General features: G+C 38.2%; 1 protein-coding gene across 3 annotated transcripts; it reads left to right on the forward strand.

Moving 5' to 3' along the window:
- The first annotated feature begins 375 nt into the window (after nucleotides 1–375).
- LOC120625676 (kelch-like protein 3) lies at nucleotides 376–17,715 on the forward strand. 3 transcript variants are annotated; one of them, XM_039892800.1, is made up of 12 exons: nucleotides 376–520; nucleotides 745–853; nucleotides 7,413–7,591; nucleotides 8,625–8,975; nucleotides 10,215–10,373; nucleotides 11,436–11,627; nucleotides 12,322–12,491; nucleotides 13,178–13,466; nucleotides 14,548–14,704; nucleotides 15,486–15,653; nucleotides 16,214–16,563; nucleotides 17,393–17,715. In XM_039892800.1, exons 2-12 carry the CDS (start codon nucleotides 820–822, stop codon nucleotides 17,429–17,431), a joined length of 2,088 nt encoding a protein of 695 aa, XP_039748734.1. In that variant the 5' UTR covers nucleotides 376–520; nucleotides 745–819; the 3' UTR covers nucleotides 17,432–17,715. The 3 variants fall into 3 exon arrangements, with proteins under 3 accessions (XP_039748734.1, XP_039748752.1, XP_039748743.1); XM_039892818.1 differs by lacking the exon at nucleotides 376–520 and adding an exon at nucleotides 546–643; XM_039892809.1 differs by lacking the exon at nucleotides 376–520 and having other exon boundaries at nucleotides 650–853.
- The last annotated feature ends 2,198 nt before the right edge of the window (nucleotides 17,716–19,913 follow it).

Below are 19,913 nucleotides of genomic sequence, written 5' to 3' on the forward strand. Positions count from 1 at the left end.
GGAATTCGAACTCCTCCCCCCAAAAGTGAAACAACCGACCACCGATGTCGTAAGCACTGGGCTATTATCGCTTCCTTCTTTAAATTTGCACTTGCTTCTTGCTTGTTAATAAGCACGCTTGACGGATAGGTACTTTTATCTCGGAAAATCTACTTTCATTATTATCATTATAAATGGTGGTTTATAGAAGGGATATACGCAAATACCGGAGAAGTTGCAGGCAGATCACATTTTAAATAAAAATATGATATATTCAAGACTAAATTAAAAATATTAATTTATTTGGTTAAGTTGGGAATCGGTAAATGGCAACACTGCTACTTGTGGGACATTTGACAATTGACAGTCCGTTCAATTATAAACAACAGTTGTTAATCTGTACTGTATTTGTACTTCAATTTAATTTTTATTTATAAAATTCAAACGAGACCCGTTTAGCTAGAACTGTTAATGTTATTGTGTCGCCGTGTTGATATTTCTCGAAGCTGTCAACTGGCTTCAAAGGATCGTCTGAGATAACGTAATACTACGTTTAATTTAATAGTGTTTCTTAGTGGGGTTGGGGCGAGGGATGTTGCGAATGGCGAGCCATGTGACTCGGTACTACGCAGCGACCTTCGCCGCCGCGTGCTAGTTTAATCTGGTTAGTGGTTCGGCGCTGGGTGGCCAGTGGGCCGACGACCGACGCTCGGGAGACAGGTGGGCACTAGGCATTGCATTCACCGCTGTGTATGGTGTGTCCAGGTCGTGAGACGCGTGTGGCAGCGGTGCAGAGCCGGCTATTCGCACCATCCACCCTTCATCAAGACCACCGGCATCATGAAACCACGCGATGACTACAGGAACGGCGATGGTAAGCATTTGATACGTAAACACGTCATTAAAACATTTTTTTTGCGATCTAAACAGGTTCTTACTTAAAAGTACCATGCTACAGTGTTATTGTAATTAGTAGCTTTTATACATCATGATGGTATAAGTTAACTTTGAACAAAATTTGAAGTTTTATATAACTAAAATAATAACAGTATGTACAACTTACATTCAACATACTTATACAGAGTTTTTTTTACTGTAAAATGTAACAGTAATAATATCTAAAACCTGTTTTGGTGATATTAGATTTGTCTTTCTAGAAGTGTGTTTCAATTACTATTTTTTCCAAAATAAACTCAGGCACTGAGGAAACAAACTAAAATCAAACATTGCCTTTCTTATCCTTACAATAATTTAATTTTCTTGCAGTTAAGTTAAGTTTTAAAAAGTTTTTGTAGTTGAATATTAAATTATTATTTTCTTACTAAAACCATGTAGGTGTGCAATATGTCAGTAGTGGAAAAGTATCAGTAAATTTAATTAGTGCATTTAAGCTCTGTACCAATGTACAGGTCAGGTTATATGCAATGATAGCTTATTAATTAATATTTTTACTCTATAAAACGTTTTTGAGAGGAGTGGTAAAGAGTGGCAGTAAATCTGAACAACTGATTAATGCATTAAAATTTGATGCTTTATATCATTTATTAATTAATAAACCTTCATAATTTTCTAAAAGCTGCTTTAGGCAATCATGTTATAATATTAGGAGGCTTAATAGCAACACATAAAGCATTATTATATTGAAATGTAATATTTTTGTATTTAAGACTTCAAGGTATGGTATGATACCTTGAAGTCTTTAGAAAGATCCACTTACTGTTTCACTTCTTCAACAAAACAAACTACATGGAATAATAATTACATATATGTATCTGCATTTTTTTAACTCTTTGTTCATCTCTGGAGTTAATGTAATATAAATAATATTTCTGTGCTTAATTTTACCATGCTTGGTGCAATGGTTGAGCCCAACATAGAGACCAAGAAATAAAATAAACACATACACTTTTGCATTTATAATATTAGTAGCTATGGAAACAATAGCAATAGTAAAAAAATTCAATGATACAAAGTTCTTCACACATATAATAATGACAAAATAAGATATAACTCATCCTGGCTATCACCCTTGCATAGTTAACATGAGCATAGTGAATGCATAGCTCTTTAATCAATAACTAATATTAAAAAGAGGAAATCTTTTTTGTTTGTTATACCGAATAGGCTTGCAAAAGAATTGGTCCGATTCTAACCATTTTTTCGCCAAAAGAAAGCTACACTATGAAAAAGTGATCTAAGCTATAATTCATTTTCAAAAAAATTTGAGGTCCTTAAGAAAATAGCAAACATGTAATCCAAAGTAGCAAATTATGCCTATAAAATTCATTACTTGCTGTGCGCTGAGAAAACTATTGATAATACATAAAAATTATGTATTATCAATAGTTTTCTTTAATGAGTTTTTTACTCATCACCAAACGTGGATGCAGTCCGGGATTGTTTTATTTACACCCTTATTTATTTATTGTTTATTTTACATCTTGTTAGTACGTCAGGGCCACTTACACTAACTAGATAGAACTACATAATTTATAGATAACTATTAAAACAAATGAATGAAAGATTACATTAAACATTATAAAAGACATGATATTAATATAGTGTACGTAGAAGCGAATATTGAAGTAAAGGTCATTAAATATTCTCAGAGTATCTCAACAATTCAGGGAACAAAGCTGTCCACACGTCATGGAATAGATCCCATTGAGCATGGCTGTCCAAGAGCGCATTAAATGACGACAATGAACGCGGTAAAGGTGCCATGCGGTGGGTCGGGGTAGGTATTCAGTGCAGAATAGCGCATTCTAAGTTCTATGAGAAAAAAATTACGAGTAACGAGAAACCGCTGGGTATTAAAATAAATTTTGGTTGTTATAAAAGTTGTTTGACAAATAGGTAGATGATATCTAGCCACCTACTGCGTAGTTAATATCTCTTGCGGAATAATAAATTTATAGTCGATTATAAATTGCTCTGCCGCATTTTTTATGCTTGGTATAGTTTTTCAGTCAGTTCATTTGATTGGAAGCTACGGACTGGAAATCGATGTAGCCGCATAAACAACTTTCAAGGCTCTTGCAAAGTCAATTACTAAAAGATATCAACTGTAACGCGACACGATGCCTCGTGCCAGCCGACCTGCACAACTACACTACGCCTATCTAGACGAGAAATGTGTTAGATTGTTACCTAAACATCTTAGCAAAACTGCTGGTATCTACCAAAATCATGTTTCTAGTTATGTGTGAAAAACTACCTTGCAATTGCACGTAAAACGTTGACGGTTAACGAGTATTAAAATTAAATAAATTTAGATATTGAGTAATTAATAGAGTATTGTCATTATTCCCAATATTAAGATCGAGGCAAAAGTGTATTTCCTCGACGCTACGCTTACGAACGTCATTTATTTACATTAAAGTCAGTTTTTCAAAACCTTTTTACGTTCCTTTTTTAAGCTCTGAGTACCTACTAGGTGTCCATTCAATTATTTACTTATAGCAGGTATTAGACACTTACCTACCTATTAGAATACCACATAGGCGTAGGTCAAATCATTTAAGAACCCTTGTACCGTCGATAATCTAATCGAGTGGGTAGCAACCTAAATTCGAATAGTTTCTAGAACAACGCATTGGCATAGCTGCATTTACCGGTGCGGGGTTGCCATTCCAAGACCTCAGGACCAACGTCCAACGGTTCTCGTAACTATGTGCCCCGCCCATTGCCTAGTAGTAGTAGTTCTTCTACGGATCTTCTTATTTCTGTCAGATTCTTTTTAAAAGTTGAATTGCAATTTTAGGAATTTGATTATAATTCGTAGTATTTTATTGTATAGTTTAAAGAAATAATCATAATCATATTTGACTTACCGCGAGTGTTTATGCCCCGTGATGTCTGTGGGTATTCTAGTACAAATAACCGAGTGAGTTGATACAAGCTTGAGCCTTTTCCTGAGAGACTCAGCAACCAGTCAATGAATAACCTCTGTGTAGTGTTTGTATCTATTAAATAGATACATAACATTGTTTCACGTACATAAGCAGATGTGGTAGCTGTCAATAGAGTAAGCCCACCAGTCCATCGCTCTGCGAAGACAGGCGAACGCTTCCCGGTACGCGAGGAACACAACCATGAAAAGAGACTTACGTATCGAGGACCTGGACGTCTGGTATGTTCGCGCGTGCTGACGCACCCCTACTGAAGGGCATACTCGCGTGACTTACTCCCGCATTAACCGTGGTGGCCTTCCCGGCCCCATGACTAGTAGTCCACAATGGAAACGCCTTTCAGCCCAATAAAGGGCAACCCAGCGACCATGCCGTTTTTGCGGCACGCGGTCAGCATACCATCCGCAGAGGGCTCCCTCGGTCCTATACGGTTTTCCCACTGCGTCCTTGCGGACGTAGAAGACTTCTGTGGGTAAATAGAGTAGTCTTGTGACGGACAAGGTACGGATTGGACGTGGGCCTGCACGCGTGACTGTGTAGTATTGAGCCAGTGGATTGTAATTACCATCGGCCATTACACTCTGGTATTCAGGTTGTATATTTGATGAGCAGCCCAATCAAATAAATATCACCCTCAGAATAATGCTCGTTGTTCTGGCTGACTCCAGCCATCTTGAATACATATTTGTATGGAATTGCAATTTAAGTTAAGAAAGTAACTTCTGATTCAATGAATAGTTTACATTTTAATGCGCGAATAACATTTTGTTTAGTTTACTTAAATGATATTAAATTATTTGGATTGCGCATTATTAAATACACAACGATTGATAATTAAGATGCGACTTTGGGTTTCAATTAATTAATAATTCAATTAATAATTAACTGAATACCGTCAGTTTTAAGATATTGTTTAATCTGAGGATAACTTTTTTTTTCACACGTGCTGTTTAAGAGAACCGCTAGTTGCGTTGGTTTGACATTACCTTACGTTTCCGACCAAATAATAATAACACTTCAAAGTGGAATAAGGAACGCGGTGGCTCAAACTGGGTCTCCTGTAAATTAACCCCATGATGTTGGCGGTCTATAGAAATTGTTATTAATGCATTTGTACCGTCCGAACTACTGTTCTCTCGTTTCTAAGTCTTTAGTGGTAACAGGATTATAGAAGGTAGTCTAATGATTTTCCCACTCATTGGCACTGACTAAGTGGTTTGACTGGTGAAAAGGTGTTTTTGTAACGTAGCTGGGTACGTAGGGTATAGCATAAAAAATAAACGGTTATAGCCTAGTAGGCAAGAGTTAGCCTCGCTTTCGGGACTGAGTTCGATCCTGCGAACTCATCTATAACTGTTCAGAGCTATGTGCGCTCTAACGGTAAAGGAAAACATCGTGAGGAAACCTAAATAGTGTGAAGTCTACCAATCCGCACTTGGCTAGGGTGGTGGACTACGGCCTCAACCCTTGATAGGAGACCCGTGTCCGTAATGCGTTGATAATGATGATAGATACTAAATGAAGTCGGTTACTCTAGGGTTTGGTGTATGTTATTGCGAAGGTACCCTGGCACTAAACACAGGGAAGACAGCGGTATCATGTCACTTATACCACTAGTTAAAGATTAACTAGCGCAAAAGAGTCGTATAATATTATGGTCAGAAATTACGCCATACTCCAATCAAACGGTAAAAAAGAGCATCATAAATCCAATTACCTTATTGCCTACCGTGATCTGATCAAACCATCCCTCGTGTAACGTTTTTGGCCTTCGGTTGAATTGTCTTCCGTGATCACGAACTCGATCATGGTATGAATAATGAACTAAAGGAAAAACATCGCGCATTTTTTTGCAAATTCACATACCTCTATTATGACTTCCGTATTACCACGATAGTGAATGTTTTCATCAAGCTATTCATTTTATTAATAGAAGGGTTATCTTTATTTCCCATAGCAAAGTTGTGCGACCCGCATAGGTAAACGTTTGGGCGGGCTGTTCAATGGCCGGGCACATAGCTCCGCGCCGGTGAACACTGCGTTGGTCGACTCCGAAACGAGGTGGGCAGACGACATCAAAACGAGTCGCTGGGAGCCGCTGGAAACAAGCGGCCCAGGACCGTGGGTTTTGTGTTTTGTGACCAGAAAGAGATGATGATGAGGATGATGAGGGTAATCTTCCGTACTATCAATGAAATGAGTTAGCGAAACTATATGGGGACCTTTTCTTAAGCTTTTCCTACCATATGAAAAAGTATCAAACCAGCCAAGATGTTTGGTTTAATAAATAAAACATGTATATTAAAATTAAAGCAAGTTTTCTTTGGGAAAAGCGAAATAAATATATGGACCTGTCACCTATGAAAGGCATAGGCCGTTCTCTTCATATCGCTTACGTAACAAAAAGAATAAAAAAATAAAACAATAACCTAGTATAAGATAGTAATAAGATAGGAAATTAGCGTCTTTATCTTAGTTACCATCATAAACATAATATAATTACATTATTGTTATCTGATATTATAATCCATTCGTAAACTGATAGATAACAGTAAAAATGCATTTTTTTTTACAAATTGCACGTGACTTCTGTTCGTAGCAAGAGAATAGTAAATACGTCTGTAACTGTATTACATTCACCGTTTATCAAACTTGGCTTACAGTTTGACATAATACAATGCAAATAATAAGGCCACTTGCATTTATCTCGTACTAGAACCGTGCATTTTTCTGTCAAACGAGACAAAAGAACCAAGCAAATTCTAGACAAATAATTAGGCCTCTTGCAGTTATCTCATATAGGACTATTAGGCCTCATATAGTTATAGTTATCTCATATAGTCCTATATGAGATAACTGCAATAGGCCTAATTATTTGTCTAGAATTTTCTTGGTTCTTTTGTCTCGTTTGACAGAAAAATGCACGGTGCGTTTTTCTGTGATAAAAATGAGTCTATGAGGTCAAAAGCCATGGGCCATAATGCTTAAATAAAAATGACGACCCGATACACTTAATTGCGTTAATTTCTTTTACCTTCCAACTAACCTTGAAGTTTCTGCGAGGAGTTCACTTTAGAGGTTAAACCAATATAGTTTTATTAAAATTGCGATCCACGGTGGATTGAGATCTTAATAAAACTATTCTTACTAACTATTTTGGTCTATCCAATAATAACAATGGAGATCATTTTGGTAAGCAATAAATGTTACTACCATTTACTGATAGTGCAGAGCAAGTAAGTAACACACATTAAGACAACCTTCCTTGGGGGGAGACCGAGTTAGATCCCCAGCACCTCTCACTATTCGGAGGTTGCTTTTTTAATTTTAGCAATTAAATATCAATGGCTTTTACGGTAAAGAAGAATAGCGTGAAGAAACCTGCATAACTGTGAGTTTGCCATAATGTTCTCAAGGGCGTGTGAAGTCGAACAATCTGCACTTAAGCAAAGAGAAGAGACTCGTTCTCTGTACTCGGACAGTATTTGGTTGTTGACTAATAGTGACCCTTGAATGTTGTAGGCGGAGCAACTTCATCGGCGTCCCGTTCTGATGACAGTGATGGCGAGGAGGCCAGCGCACTGGAGCAAGAACTCCAATTGGATGACCCAGATGCGCCTGCGCGAACGCTCGCCGCACTCAACGCGCTGCGAAAAGCCCGACAGCATTATGACGTTCTACTTGCGGCGGCAGGCGAAGAGGTGGGGCGAATTATTTCAGCGGCATCGCTTCTTATTACTAAAGAATAACCGCTATAGTTTTAATCATTGTCATACTTACTATCTATAACTTACTATAAGAAAGTAGTCGGTTTACCGGCAGTACGAATACGAATCTCACGACACGCTTGTGACTGACGTAAATCTCGCGATCTTGCCGTCTAACGTCAGTTTCGTATGCAGTCAATAATTCATCATCATCATTTCAACTGATTGACGTCCATGATGGACTGCGCCACTTGTTTCCAGCGGCTGCCAGAGACTTGTTTGATGTTGTCTTTCCACCAACGCAGTGTTTACCGTCGCGGAGCTATGTGCCTCGCCCATTGCAACTGCAGCTGAGTGACTCGTTGAGCTACTTTGGAACTTGGGAAGCAAGTTTAATAAAGTAATGCCCGTATTCGTATGATTTAGGCGATTTCTATAGAAAAAAATACGTTTCACTATATCTTAACTTGATAACTATTGGTGAACGGTTGATGTATCTCCTCAGATTAGGTGTTACTATGGAGGGTAGAGGTAAGGAGAGTCATCTTATATGGGAGAAAAGTTGAAAAAGTGTCCAGTTGATGCGCTAAATAACAGTTCAAAAATTCTCCACAATGGCGCTGGTAGATGCACAGGGTATGGTATGAATGTAGCAATCGTAGATGAATTGAAGTATGCCTAGTTAAAAAATTTAATGTCATTATCGACTAAAGTAGTTAATTATTGAGAATTTCAACAACTTACGTTGTACAAAATATTGTGGTAAATATAACCTTACTTCCTTGTATCTCCATACTTCCTTGTTTATTGTTCAAGCCTACTCTAACAATATTTATATTTGGCGCTTCTTTTAAGAGTTACCTTGATGCAAATGTGGCGCCATCCTAATTTAATACATTTTGACGACACTTTTTCATATACACAGATGATCCTCCTTACCTCTACCCTCCATAGGTGTTACTTATTTAGACATTAACTTTTTTTGTTTTAGTGAAAACGGGCATTATTCTCTTAATTAAATGAACAGGTAGCTGCACACCGCGCAGTATTGGCTGCCGTTTCTCCGTGCCTGCTCGCTATGTTCGGCGAACCACCTCCCACTGCCGCGCCTGTAACGTTACGCGTACCCGGCGTAGACGCGGACGCGTTACGCGAGCTCGTCGAGTACGCTTACACGGGAAAGTTGCGAGTACGCGACACGGCGGCCGCACGGCGCGTTTACTGCGCGGCTACAAAGTTGCGTGTGGAGCCTGTAAGAGCTCATCTCGCTGAACGTCTGCTACGACATCTAACGCCGAGCGATTGTCTTGCGTTGCGCTCGCTGCCCGAACTCGCGCCACAACACCGCACTCAGCTCGACGCGTATATTGCCGAGAATGTAAGTTAATAATCAATTATTCATATTTATATCAGTTCACTCTAAAAAAAAATTGGTTATTCCTAACAAGATAGTGATTGTTGTGATCAAGCATCTTGATTCCATACGAGCCTAACAAGAACATAGATACATTAAATAAGATGATAATGATTGTTTATCATAATTCAATGGACTGGGCAACTGTATTGCTCCTATTATTGTTACTTAACTAAGGCATATTCTTAACTGATTCAATTTACGTACTTGTTTAAGCTAAATAATTAAAAATGATCTAATAATACAAAGAAGTAAATAATAATAGAAACAACGTATTTATTTGTTAGAATCAATGAACATACCTACATTGTTAGCTCAATCTATAATGAACTTGCTGCTATAACTAATCAGCTTTTGTTGTTATGTTTATTATCATAATTGTTATAATTTATATAACGTCAACTAAGAGAGTTAAGAGAGTAAGTTAAGAGAGTTTTTTAGAGTGTTCCTACAGCCATGTGGTATATGAAAATAATCTTCGTAACTATGAAACTATAGTAATAATAACTGATATTATCGTCATCATTTTTTTACTGCTTTCATTTACAGCACATAATAACAATATTTGTAGGAATTCACAGTAATATTATGAATGCGAAAGTGCTTTTGTTATTTGTCCTTTCTTTACGACATAACGAAGCAACTAATCAAATTTTGACATGGTTTTAGTGACAGAGTAACATGGGCTGCTTTTTATCCCAGGAAAACAAACAGTTCCCATGGGATTTGTAAGAGACCGCAATAAACGCGTGCAAAACCTACTATGAAAATAAAGCTGCGTCAGGAAATTACAATATGGCCAATATTAATACAATGGCCTAAAATATTAACGTAATATTGTTAGGAACCTTGAAAATTTACAATATGGACCGGGTGAATAAACCAAAATCAAGCTAATAACATGTTTTCAAGTATCGATCTTTCTACTCAGGCTTAAGACAGAACTTTAGGACGATTTATTAAACCGGGTATTGGAGCTCTATACTGAACTTGTAATGCTTATGTATAAATTAGTAGAACAAATATGAATGAATGAATGAATACACTTTTATTGTACACCAAAGAAAAAAGTAGTTACATAGATATAAATACATATCAAGAGAGTACAATTTAGTCTAATTTGTGACTAGGTTAATAAAAGAAACGTGTCCAGCTGTGGATTATTGGTAGCTTTGCTGATTAGATAAATGCTTATGTTCGCAGTTCGACGAAATTTGTTCGAGCGGCGCACTCGCTGCATTACCTCTGATCCGCATTGAGCTGTTACGCGAGACGAGCGCTGAAGGCGGGGAGGAGGCCCCAGCCGCCGTGGCTGATGCAGCCCTCGCCTGGTTGCGTGACCATCACGCTGCGGACATTGATGTGAGTACGAAACAATATGACCCTCTCCCAGTGGCGTCCACAAGATCTTCAAACAGAGTAACTAGCGTTGCTTGTAACCACAAAGTTTATAGTCGTTACTAAGCCATTTGGTTCTGTAGTTAATGTATAACGTCACGTTGCAGTAATTCACTGCAACGTAACGTTACGTCTCTTTGTAATTTTTACATACTTATTTATAAAAGTCTAATGATAACACACAAGTGTTAATATAAATGTCTATTTATTTATTTATTTTATTTATTTATTTATACTCTTTATTTGTACACCACTCAAGCAAAGAAACAAGACAAAAAAAGAACAAACACATGAAGAATGAAGCAGGATACAAAAGGCGGCCTTATCGCTAAGTAGCTTATCGTTATTTATATATTGGGTAGCGTTTTTGAATCGTGCCTACATAATTTAGGGCCGGACCTCCTTGCATAATTTTTTTTGCAAGGAAATGTGTAGTTTTTCAAAAGAAGAAAAATTCGTTAAAATTTGAGGTTATGTTATCCGATAGAACCCAGGTCGCTATTTAGGGCAGCGCTTAGCAAAGTTTAGATAGTCTTAATAGCCTAATTGTTGCCAACCTCCGATGTAAGATGACACAAGAAGAGTCGGAGAGGACAATAAAGAGGTGAATTTATGTCAACAGTGAACCTCTAACACGATTAATAAAAGCCTTAGACTAGGCAAGTTTCGAAATTTGGTTTTTCAAATCACTGGATTCTGATCTATAAAAATCATGATTGTTTAGTGATTCTGTGTATATTTATTTGTATTGTTGTACCAACCTTCGGTTCGGTTCAAAAGTAATAGATTATTAATATGTAGTTACGTTCTATGCTAAACCATTTACTATACCAAAAGTTTTTATAACATGCATTGGAATGCTCTCCACTGCCATTTTGGTAAGGATATAAAGAATACAACCTGATATTTATGGGTCTTAATAATTAAGTGTTTTCTCTTTAAAAATATTTATTAACACACTATAGCTGCTAGAAGCGACGTTTAATACGTCAATTTAAGAAATTACAGGCAATATGTGTTTGACAGTTGGACGAATTATGTTCGCGCACACACTTGCTGTTCGTCGATGGTTCAGGGGCGTTACGGGACTGCGGGGAGCTGCCAGCTGCGAGTGGGGACGCCCCAGAACTGCAAGAGTACAGGCGTGAGAGAGAGCGTGAGAGGGCCACACGACGACGTGACCGTTTTATCGCAACAAACCTCCCGGATGATGATCACGTGAGCAGCCATTCTTGTCTTACAATACGTCGTTTGCTTTAGTTATACCCATGTCACTAATAATTTTGATTTAAACGCGGACGAAAAATGCAGGCAACGTACAGCTATTACGTTATAAAAGTCCATATAACACCAACTCTAGTCAGTCCAGTACTGTTTGTTCCGGCTGCCACGACTCTAGGCTAGTCCAAACTGTTTGCATTAGAATAGAGTAACCAACATAATTTAACGAGATGTAAAACTCAATGCTCTGGGACATACCTCTGAGAATAGACGTTAGGGGTTCCGAGGTGAATGGATACCTTGCACCATAGCCACCATAACAGCTTTTAGATACCCCATTTAGGTGGGTAGACAACGTATCGCAGGGAGCTCTTAAACAACTTTGCCACCAGAACCTACAAAACACATAGGTATTTAGATATGGAGCTTACATAAACATATTTCGTTCGTTGATATCGCTCTTTTGCAACTAGGATGGCATATTACAGAAAAAGAATCTTGTTTTAACTACAATGACATCATTTCTTGAAGGCGAGAGCGAAAATGGAACGTTATAGTGCTTTTCTTTTTATTTTATTAATAATCAAAGTTTAAAAATGCTCTACTGTAAAACTTTACCTTTTTTAGATGTGTCATAATTATCGCAGACAAGCTTTACGATGATGATGTGTCAAAATAATTGTATGGTCAGGTACCGTCTCAACCACAATCGCAAAGCGGCGCACAATCTGAGTGCACGGTTATAGCGGCGCGTGCGGGCGCGTGCGGCGTAACGCGTGCAGTCGTGGCGTTGCGTGGAAGACTGGCGGCAGCGCGCGCCGCTTGGAGGACCGGCGGGGCAGACGGGCCTCGTGGGGGAAGGTAGTTCTATAACTAAATTGATTATAGCATACTTACTATTAATTTGTCGATTGCCGTGTTTTCTATGCATTCGGGGTGCATGAGATTTCTAAAAATCATATGAAAGTATATATATCTTATTTTTCTGGTTTGTGGTCTACAAAAAGCTGGCGTCTAGCCTTTTCAGCTTAGATTGAATTAGCATCAAATGTAAAAATAAATGGGTTATTTGATTAGGTGGGGTAATAATAGATATATATGTCAAAGAAGAGACATTGTGGTTGATGTACAAACCTAAAAATAATGACATGACATAATATCAGTTTCGTTCTGAATGAAAAATGCTAAACTGAACTGCTCTGGCGTCTAGCCTTTTCAGCTTAGATTGAGTTGACATCAATCCTAAAACTTCAATAGAAATAAATGGATTATTTGATTAGGTGGCGTAATATATAAAAGCACTTGTGTATTCCTAAACAGTTTTTTTAAACCGCTAACACAACCTAACAAAAAATGACTTCCAGTAGATTTATTACTTAAAAATAAAACTTCTTTTAAGACTATTAAGCGATAAGGCCGCCTACTGGAGTATAATACAAATTCTACTCCAGTCTTTGTGTTTCTCTCTATTCGTCCTTTATTTTCCTAACTGTGTAGTGGTGTACAAATAAAGAGTTTAAATAAATAAATATTAATTTTTAATAAAGGTTAGCGGCAGAGGGTGCGGGACAGGCCCGTGCCCACATGTCAGTGGGTCGTTGCGCAGTAGGCGCGGCCGCTTTGGGCTCACGCCTAGTTGTATGCGGCGGTTACGACCGCGTACGCGTCTTACGTGCCGCCGAGACTTACGACCCGCGTACGAACGAGTGGACGCCTTTGCCGGATATGAAACGCGCGCGCGCACGCTTCCCCGCGGCTCGCCTCGGTAACGCACTCTACGTGTTTGGCGGCTCCGATGGACAGACCGAGCTGGACTCTGTTGATGTCTATGAGGAGGTGAGTTGACTCCATCTTCCTCAGTTTATTAATGTCCCACTGTTGAACACGCCCGCTCTCTCATACAAAAGCTTGTCCATTCACGCTTCCCCGCCGGTCGCCTCGGTAACGCCCTCTACGAGTTCGAGAACTCTGATGGACAGACTGAGCTAGACTCCGTTGATGTCTATGAGGAAGTAAGTTGACTTCATTTTCCCCTACCCATTAGTGTCCCACTACTGACCATGGGCCTCATAGAAAGAAGATCCGTGTGCGCTTATCCGCCGCTCGCCTCTGTGACGTCCTCTACGTGTTTGGCGGCTCCGATGGATAGACCGATCTGGAATCCGTTGATGTCTATAAGGAGGTAAGTTGACTCTATTTTCCTCAGCCTATTTATGTTCTACTGCTTGTCACTGGCCTTATCTCTCATAGAAGAGTTAATCTGTTCACGCTTACGCCGCCGCTTGCCTCGGCAAGGCTCTCTACGAGTTCGTAAGTACGTTATAACGACTACATGACTTTGTCTCCCTCAGTCTATTAGTATCAAACTGCTGGTTTAGTGACTTTCCTTGAAGATTAAGTGCTTAGAACAGCCAAGCTGCTCCAATCCTTTAAGGGCTTTAACAACTACTTATTTTTATACTACCCACATTTAGCTGTTAATTTTTGTTAAGTACTTATTATTTATCATAAGTTAGTTTAGTTTAGCATAAATGTAATTTTAGAATTTAGCGTGTTGTATTTTTAGCACAAATTTTAACTATGTTAATGAAGAAATTATAAATGACACCATTCAGATTCTCCTGCTGTTCGCGGAGTATAGCAAATTAAGCTTAATTTTCATAATATATTATTAATTTCCGTAAAGTCACGCCTGCTTCTATCCAACAAATTTTAATAACCGAGAGTGAATAGTTTATGTGATCGAGCCGCAATTTGCAAATCTACGTTATAACGCATGTTACGATTGAATCCTGGCGATTCCTTTGATGAGGAGATTTATCTTCGAAGAGAAAAATATTTGAATAATAGAATATCATCAGAATCCACATTTCAAGGTTTTCGTCGTTTGACGACACTTTTTTCTTTACGTGTTTAGAATGACGCGGGTGGAGGTGCGTGGCGTGCTCGCGCGAAAATGCCTTTAGCACGTTCTTATGCGGCCGCCGCAGCGGATACGTCACGCGGCGCCCTGTATGTGGTGGGCGGCTGGGCTGGTGGCCGCAGCCTACGAGCTGTGCATCGCTACGTACCTGGTATGTACGAGTATCCATCCTCGGTATATACTCGCGAAGTTGTTGCCACGCGGGTAGTTATTAGCAAACTTTTAACGGTTATTATTACATGTGAGTGAACATAATCTTGTCTGATGGCTTAACGTGCTCTAAGAGTCACGGTGATGCACAGCCAATTTCTCAACTGCGAGCTCGTACTGAGAATTTCTCGACATAGAGAATCGATACTTACCTAATAATTATTGGACCAACCCGTTCAATGAAACCCAGGATCTCATGCCACACACCTTAGAAGGTGTTGTAATGTGTAATGTAATGTTTGGCAAGAATAATTAATAACGTTATTTCTTTCTTTGAAAGAATACGTCTTTCCCAGCCATGTGGACCCATGTCATTTCTCTGTAGCTCTATACAAGTATAAAGGAATTACGAAATACTGTTGAAGGGTGCATAAGTATATTTCATGATTAATCGCGCTGTAAAAATATTAAATTTAAAGAAGCATTTTTATTTTTCCATACAAACTAATTCAAAACATTCTAAGCGTTTATGCATCCTCCCCTATTGAAGATAAAAGACCGACACGAGCATAGTACGTAAGTGAAAGGAGTCACATAATTTTAATTTTGTATTTGACGTTAGGGCTGTATCGGATTTTTTGCAGTAAAAACTATTAGGTTTTCGATTTTAATGATGAGTCTCAGAGATGCCTGTGAAGTATTATTTCGGTTTTTATTTACACGTTGTATGCATATAACCTATTTCGTACTTGTGTTTTTTTATATCTGGTATTTATTTTCAGATACCGATACATGGAGCGAAACGCCCCCGCTGAACACCGGCCGTTCGCAATGCGCAGGCGTCGTGTGGGAAGACGCTTTGTGGGTGTTCGGTGGCTGTGATACGTGGAACTGCATCGCTTCAACGGAGACGCTGTCGCTGAAAGACGAAGGGGCCGTTTGGGTTGAAGGTCAGTTGGCTTTGCTTATAAACTCATGATGGGTCAGTAATATTGCATCTGCTTCACTAGTCTATTATTTAGTATTTCCAACTACGGATCGACAGGTTTTTTTCCAAGGTCGGAACAAAAATTGTTAACCCAATTTGACTTGAACTCTTACATTTAAATAGCACAGCGTGTGGAAGTCCATACGAAGAAGGAACCATTACTGTGCATGTCATTCAGTGAGGTGTCGAGCGCTGCTAAATTAGGTAGAATGAAACGATTGAAAATATATGTACTTCTTCACAGCATTAAAAAGTAAGAAAAAACATCCGCTTTGAAATTTTCAAAAACTTTCTCGACAGAAAAAACTACATACCTGTAACGAAAATATGAAGTTTGTTTTTCTGATAATAATTTGAATTCGATTGCCCGTTTCATCCACACGTTCTATGGTCCACACGAAATCAAAATACGTGTACGAACTAATGCTAAAGTTGTACATTTATGTAGTATTCCAGGAGGCTCTTTTAATAATTTCTACCCATAACGTATTTTATTGTTAAAATTAAGTTTAACGTCCATAGGTCCGCCATTGGCAACCGCGAGGCGTTCGGTTGGCGCGGCGGTCTGGCGAACGCACGGTGTTGTAGCGGGCGGGTCGGCCGGTGCAGCCTCTTTGCGGGACACGGCATTCTTGTCCCGAGGAGATGCTTCTTGGAAATCGGGACCGATGCTACGTCGCCCACGAGCCGCGCCTGCACTAGTCGCTCTCGACGATGTTTTATACGCTGTGGGTGGTTTCTCCGGCAAAGAGTTCCTGGCTTGCGTCGAGTGTCTGTACGAAACAGATGGACAGTGGACTACTCTCTGCTCGCTACCGGCGCCGGCCTCACCTCTTGCGCTTGATGACCAGCTGTCCGTACACATGCAAAAGGTATATAAAAGATTGCTTGTTTATACCTACGTTTCGTTATTTCATTTAATTTATTTTCGCATAAGTTTTTGTCCCCTGTATTTAGTTAATTTTAAGTTGTGAACCATTGTCAACGTGTAATCTTCATAAAAACGGAAGCTAATACAGATAAGCTACTTGGGAACTGGGACCGAAGCCAGGTAGCCCATGAGCCGCATTATGAAAATAAGCTTAATTTGCTATCCTCCTCGAAAAGCAGGAGAATCTGTGTGGTGTAATTTATAATTTCTTCAATCCTTATACTCCACACCAAACATATACTCGGCAATTTTTTAATTTACGCACGTTTCGCTCCTAAACCGGAGCATCCTCCATATAACATGGATTTCCGCTAAGTAACGCCTGCTTCTATCCAATACGCATCTGCATTAATAGCCCTCGACGAAGTTCTATATACTTTGGGTGCTTTGTACGGCTATTTTATTTTCGGTTGAGGCAACCTATAAGTGGGTATATGATATAGCAAATTTATACCCATAGCCTGTTGATACTCAAATAAAAAATTAGATAACAATTTTTTTCGTTTAACTCTGTTCTTTTCAGTCTGTGGTTAGCGACTTTTTTCGAGAAAATTTTAAAACAGAGTGAATGAGTACTCACTCATTGCTCTAAAAGGAGCCCGCCGTCTCTTTCTGTAACGACATGGATTATAGTTTTCCCAGAAAAGCAAATGACAACTATGAGATTTCAGAACGCTTGGTTTACACGCGGGCTTAGCCACGGTCCTAGCTAGTAAGAATAAAAAATAGCAACCCGGTTTCAACTTAAAATAGTCATAAAATTATTTCAGGAGATCGTGCCGCAGGAGAATGGATTAAGCCCTCAGTGACGTCACGCGCCTCTTCACCACACATTCCAAGCGCGGCCGCGCATTTATCACTGTTAACAGCATTTACCTCAGAGTAACAGTTAAGTAACGGGGCGTTAATATTTTATACTTATTTCTCACTAAATTACAAAAATAGGCTTTCGATTTAGTTTTATAATATTATTAATTTCATCCGTCTCCACTATCTATTTGGGTCTTATGTTCGACTTCCGGGTCGGGCCGTAATTAAAAAACGTGTGTGTACTTATGTACACGCGTTAGAAATTATACTTCTTTGGCGTAACAAACTAAAAATTTTTATTTCAAAAATTTTAACTTTCGCCTTATTCTACGTTTGTAGAAAAAACAACACTAACAATAGAAAAAAGGTATGGTTTGAATTATTGAAAGCCAAATCAAAGTCAAACCTTTTTTAGAAAAACTAAAATGTTCAGTATAGGTAGTTACCTATAGTTTAATGATGAAAATACCTACGCCATGAAGTATCATGGTGTAGATATTTTGTGACGGTGTGCGTGCGCATCGTAAAAATTAACTCTCACCATTTTTCCTTAGCGCGCCAAAAGAAGTATAACTTCATTAAAATTTCAGTGCCATTCCGGAGTTTGGTAATCTTTTTACCCCTGTACTTCAACGAACAAGTTATGCCCTCGGTCCCGGTTATCATCACAGGGTATTGGCTGTTTTAAAGGGATCTTCTATGAGAAAGGAGACTCTGTTTTTCTACACTTTTAGCCTGAAAATGACTCTGATAGTGTAATTAAAACCACATTTATAAACAAATCTTTCTATGAATTAGCACACTGTTCAATCATAATCATCAATCTTTTAATGTAGTGCTCGGGTGCACTTTGCGACTTCATATATATTTTTGTAGAAAGATATTCTCGAAAGGTCACAACTTTTGTATATGTGACTTTATTTACTCTTTTGTATTATATTGCTACTAATTTTAAACTAACTATCTGAATACCGTCGTATGTCACAACTTTAAAGTCACATAATGTTTACGTGAAACCTTCGTTTTTCTATATAGCAGACACTCATGGCTTTGTCCCATTCTAAAAGATACTTCTAAAAGATACAGACTGACCTTTTTATATATTTACTTTATATTAACTATTTCGATATTAAATTGCATTCCAAAATGAATAATACTCTCGTATAGACGCATTTTTATCTCATTGTTACTCTGAGGCATTTACAAAATAAAGATTTTATATAGTAGGAACTGTTAGCGGATCGTTCCGTCGCCATGTTTCGGGACACGATTAGTATTTTAACCTTGAGTATTATATTTAAATTTTAGATAAAATTAGGAATTTTCAACGAAAAAAACTCCCGTCACAAAAATGTTGTTATAAAGTTGTTCACACAGATCGCATGGCAGCTTCGGTCAATAGTATCATACTTGTTTTCATGTCGTTAAAAAGTGTCCTAGAGAAATAACGCCTTTAGCCTGCAACAAAAAGTTTGAAATATCTTACTGTTTAACTACTATAACTTAGAAGTGCGAAATAAAACTTTATTACTGAAATTCCCCAAAATTTATGATTTTTAATTTCATCAACAGGATGGAGGAAAATACGACAATTTTAATTATAATTACTACCGGGTCATTAATACCTCCAAGTCAACACTTACTTTCAATATATTTATTATTCTTGGACACTCCGTTGAGTGTTAAAAATAATAGTATATCTTGTTCATTATTGATTAAGGCATATCAAAAAGAGCGCTTTTGGTGTGACTGTGCAATCAACCTAAGTAGAAATAAGAAACTCAACTTTGTTGGAGCTAATGAACTCTCTAAAATTTTACATCATACTAATGTAATAGGTGTTTTTGTGTCGGGAGTTAAAAATGTATTTTTATCAGCCGTGCGCTATCAAACCTACCTCAAAATTTACGTGGACCGCGCACTTAAAGATATACTGGTAAGAATTTTCATGGTAACATATTAAATGATATGTGAGAACTCATAAAAGACGGAGGTCGACAAAACACGGTGCGCGGCTGCGGGTTAATGCCTTAACACGCATTTTTATAAAATTTTAATTATAATCGGCTTGGGTCGGTATTTTATATTTAACCGCAAATTTATATATTTGATGGTGCATAATCTGTTATACGCAAATCCTAAACTGATTTGACTAAAACTAGCCCTGTTGAAAAAGGCATGGTTCTCTCTCAACTTCAGAGGGAGCATTCTGTAATCTATTGAACTTAAAATGGGAGGGAGGAAAGTCACTCAATCAAAGTCTCACGTTATTATGAGAACATACATTGTTGCAGCAGAAAACATTTATTCGAATGAACTACACATGATTTAATTATACAGCGTAGTAAATCATACCAAATCGAATCTAGGACTAATTTAAAAATACCACAGGTATTAATGTATGTTCCCTTATTTTAGTTTAGAATTTGTGTAAAACTAGTAGCACCATTTAGAATACACAGTGAGAAACAATTTATTGCC

The sequence above is a fragment of the Pararge aegeria genome, chromosome 1, assembly GCF_905163445.1.
Source record: "Pararge aegeria chromosome 1, ilParAegt1.1, whole genome shotgun sequence".
NCBI lineage: Eukaryota > Metazoa > Arthropoda > Insecta > Lepidoptera > Nymphalidae > Pararge > Pararge aegeria.

Excerpts from the sequence above, each read along its gene's own strand:
- LOC120625676 (XM_039892800.1), top strand. The coding sequence starts at position 820 with ATGAAACCACGCGATGACTACAGGAACGGCGATG. Across the intron at positions 7,592-8,624 it reads TTGCGGCGGCAGGCGAAGAG|GTAGCTGCACACCGCGCAGT; the intron begins GTGGGGCGAATT and ends TTAAATGAACAG. Across the intron at positions 13,467-14,547 it reads CTGTTGATGTCTATGAGGAG|AATGACGCGGGTGGAGGTGC; the intron begins GTGAGTTGACTC and ends TTACGTGTTTAG.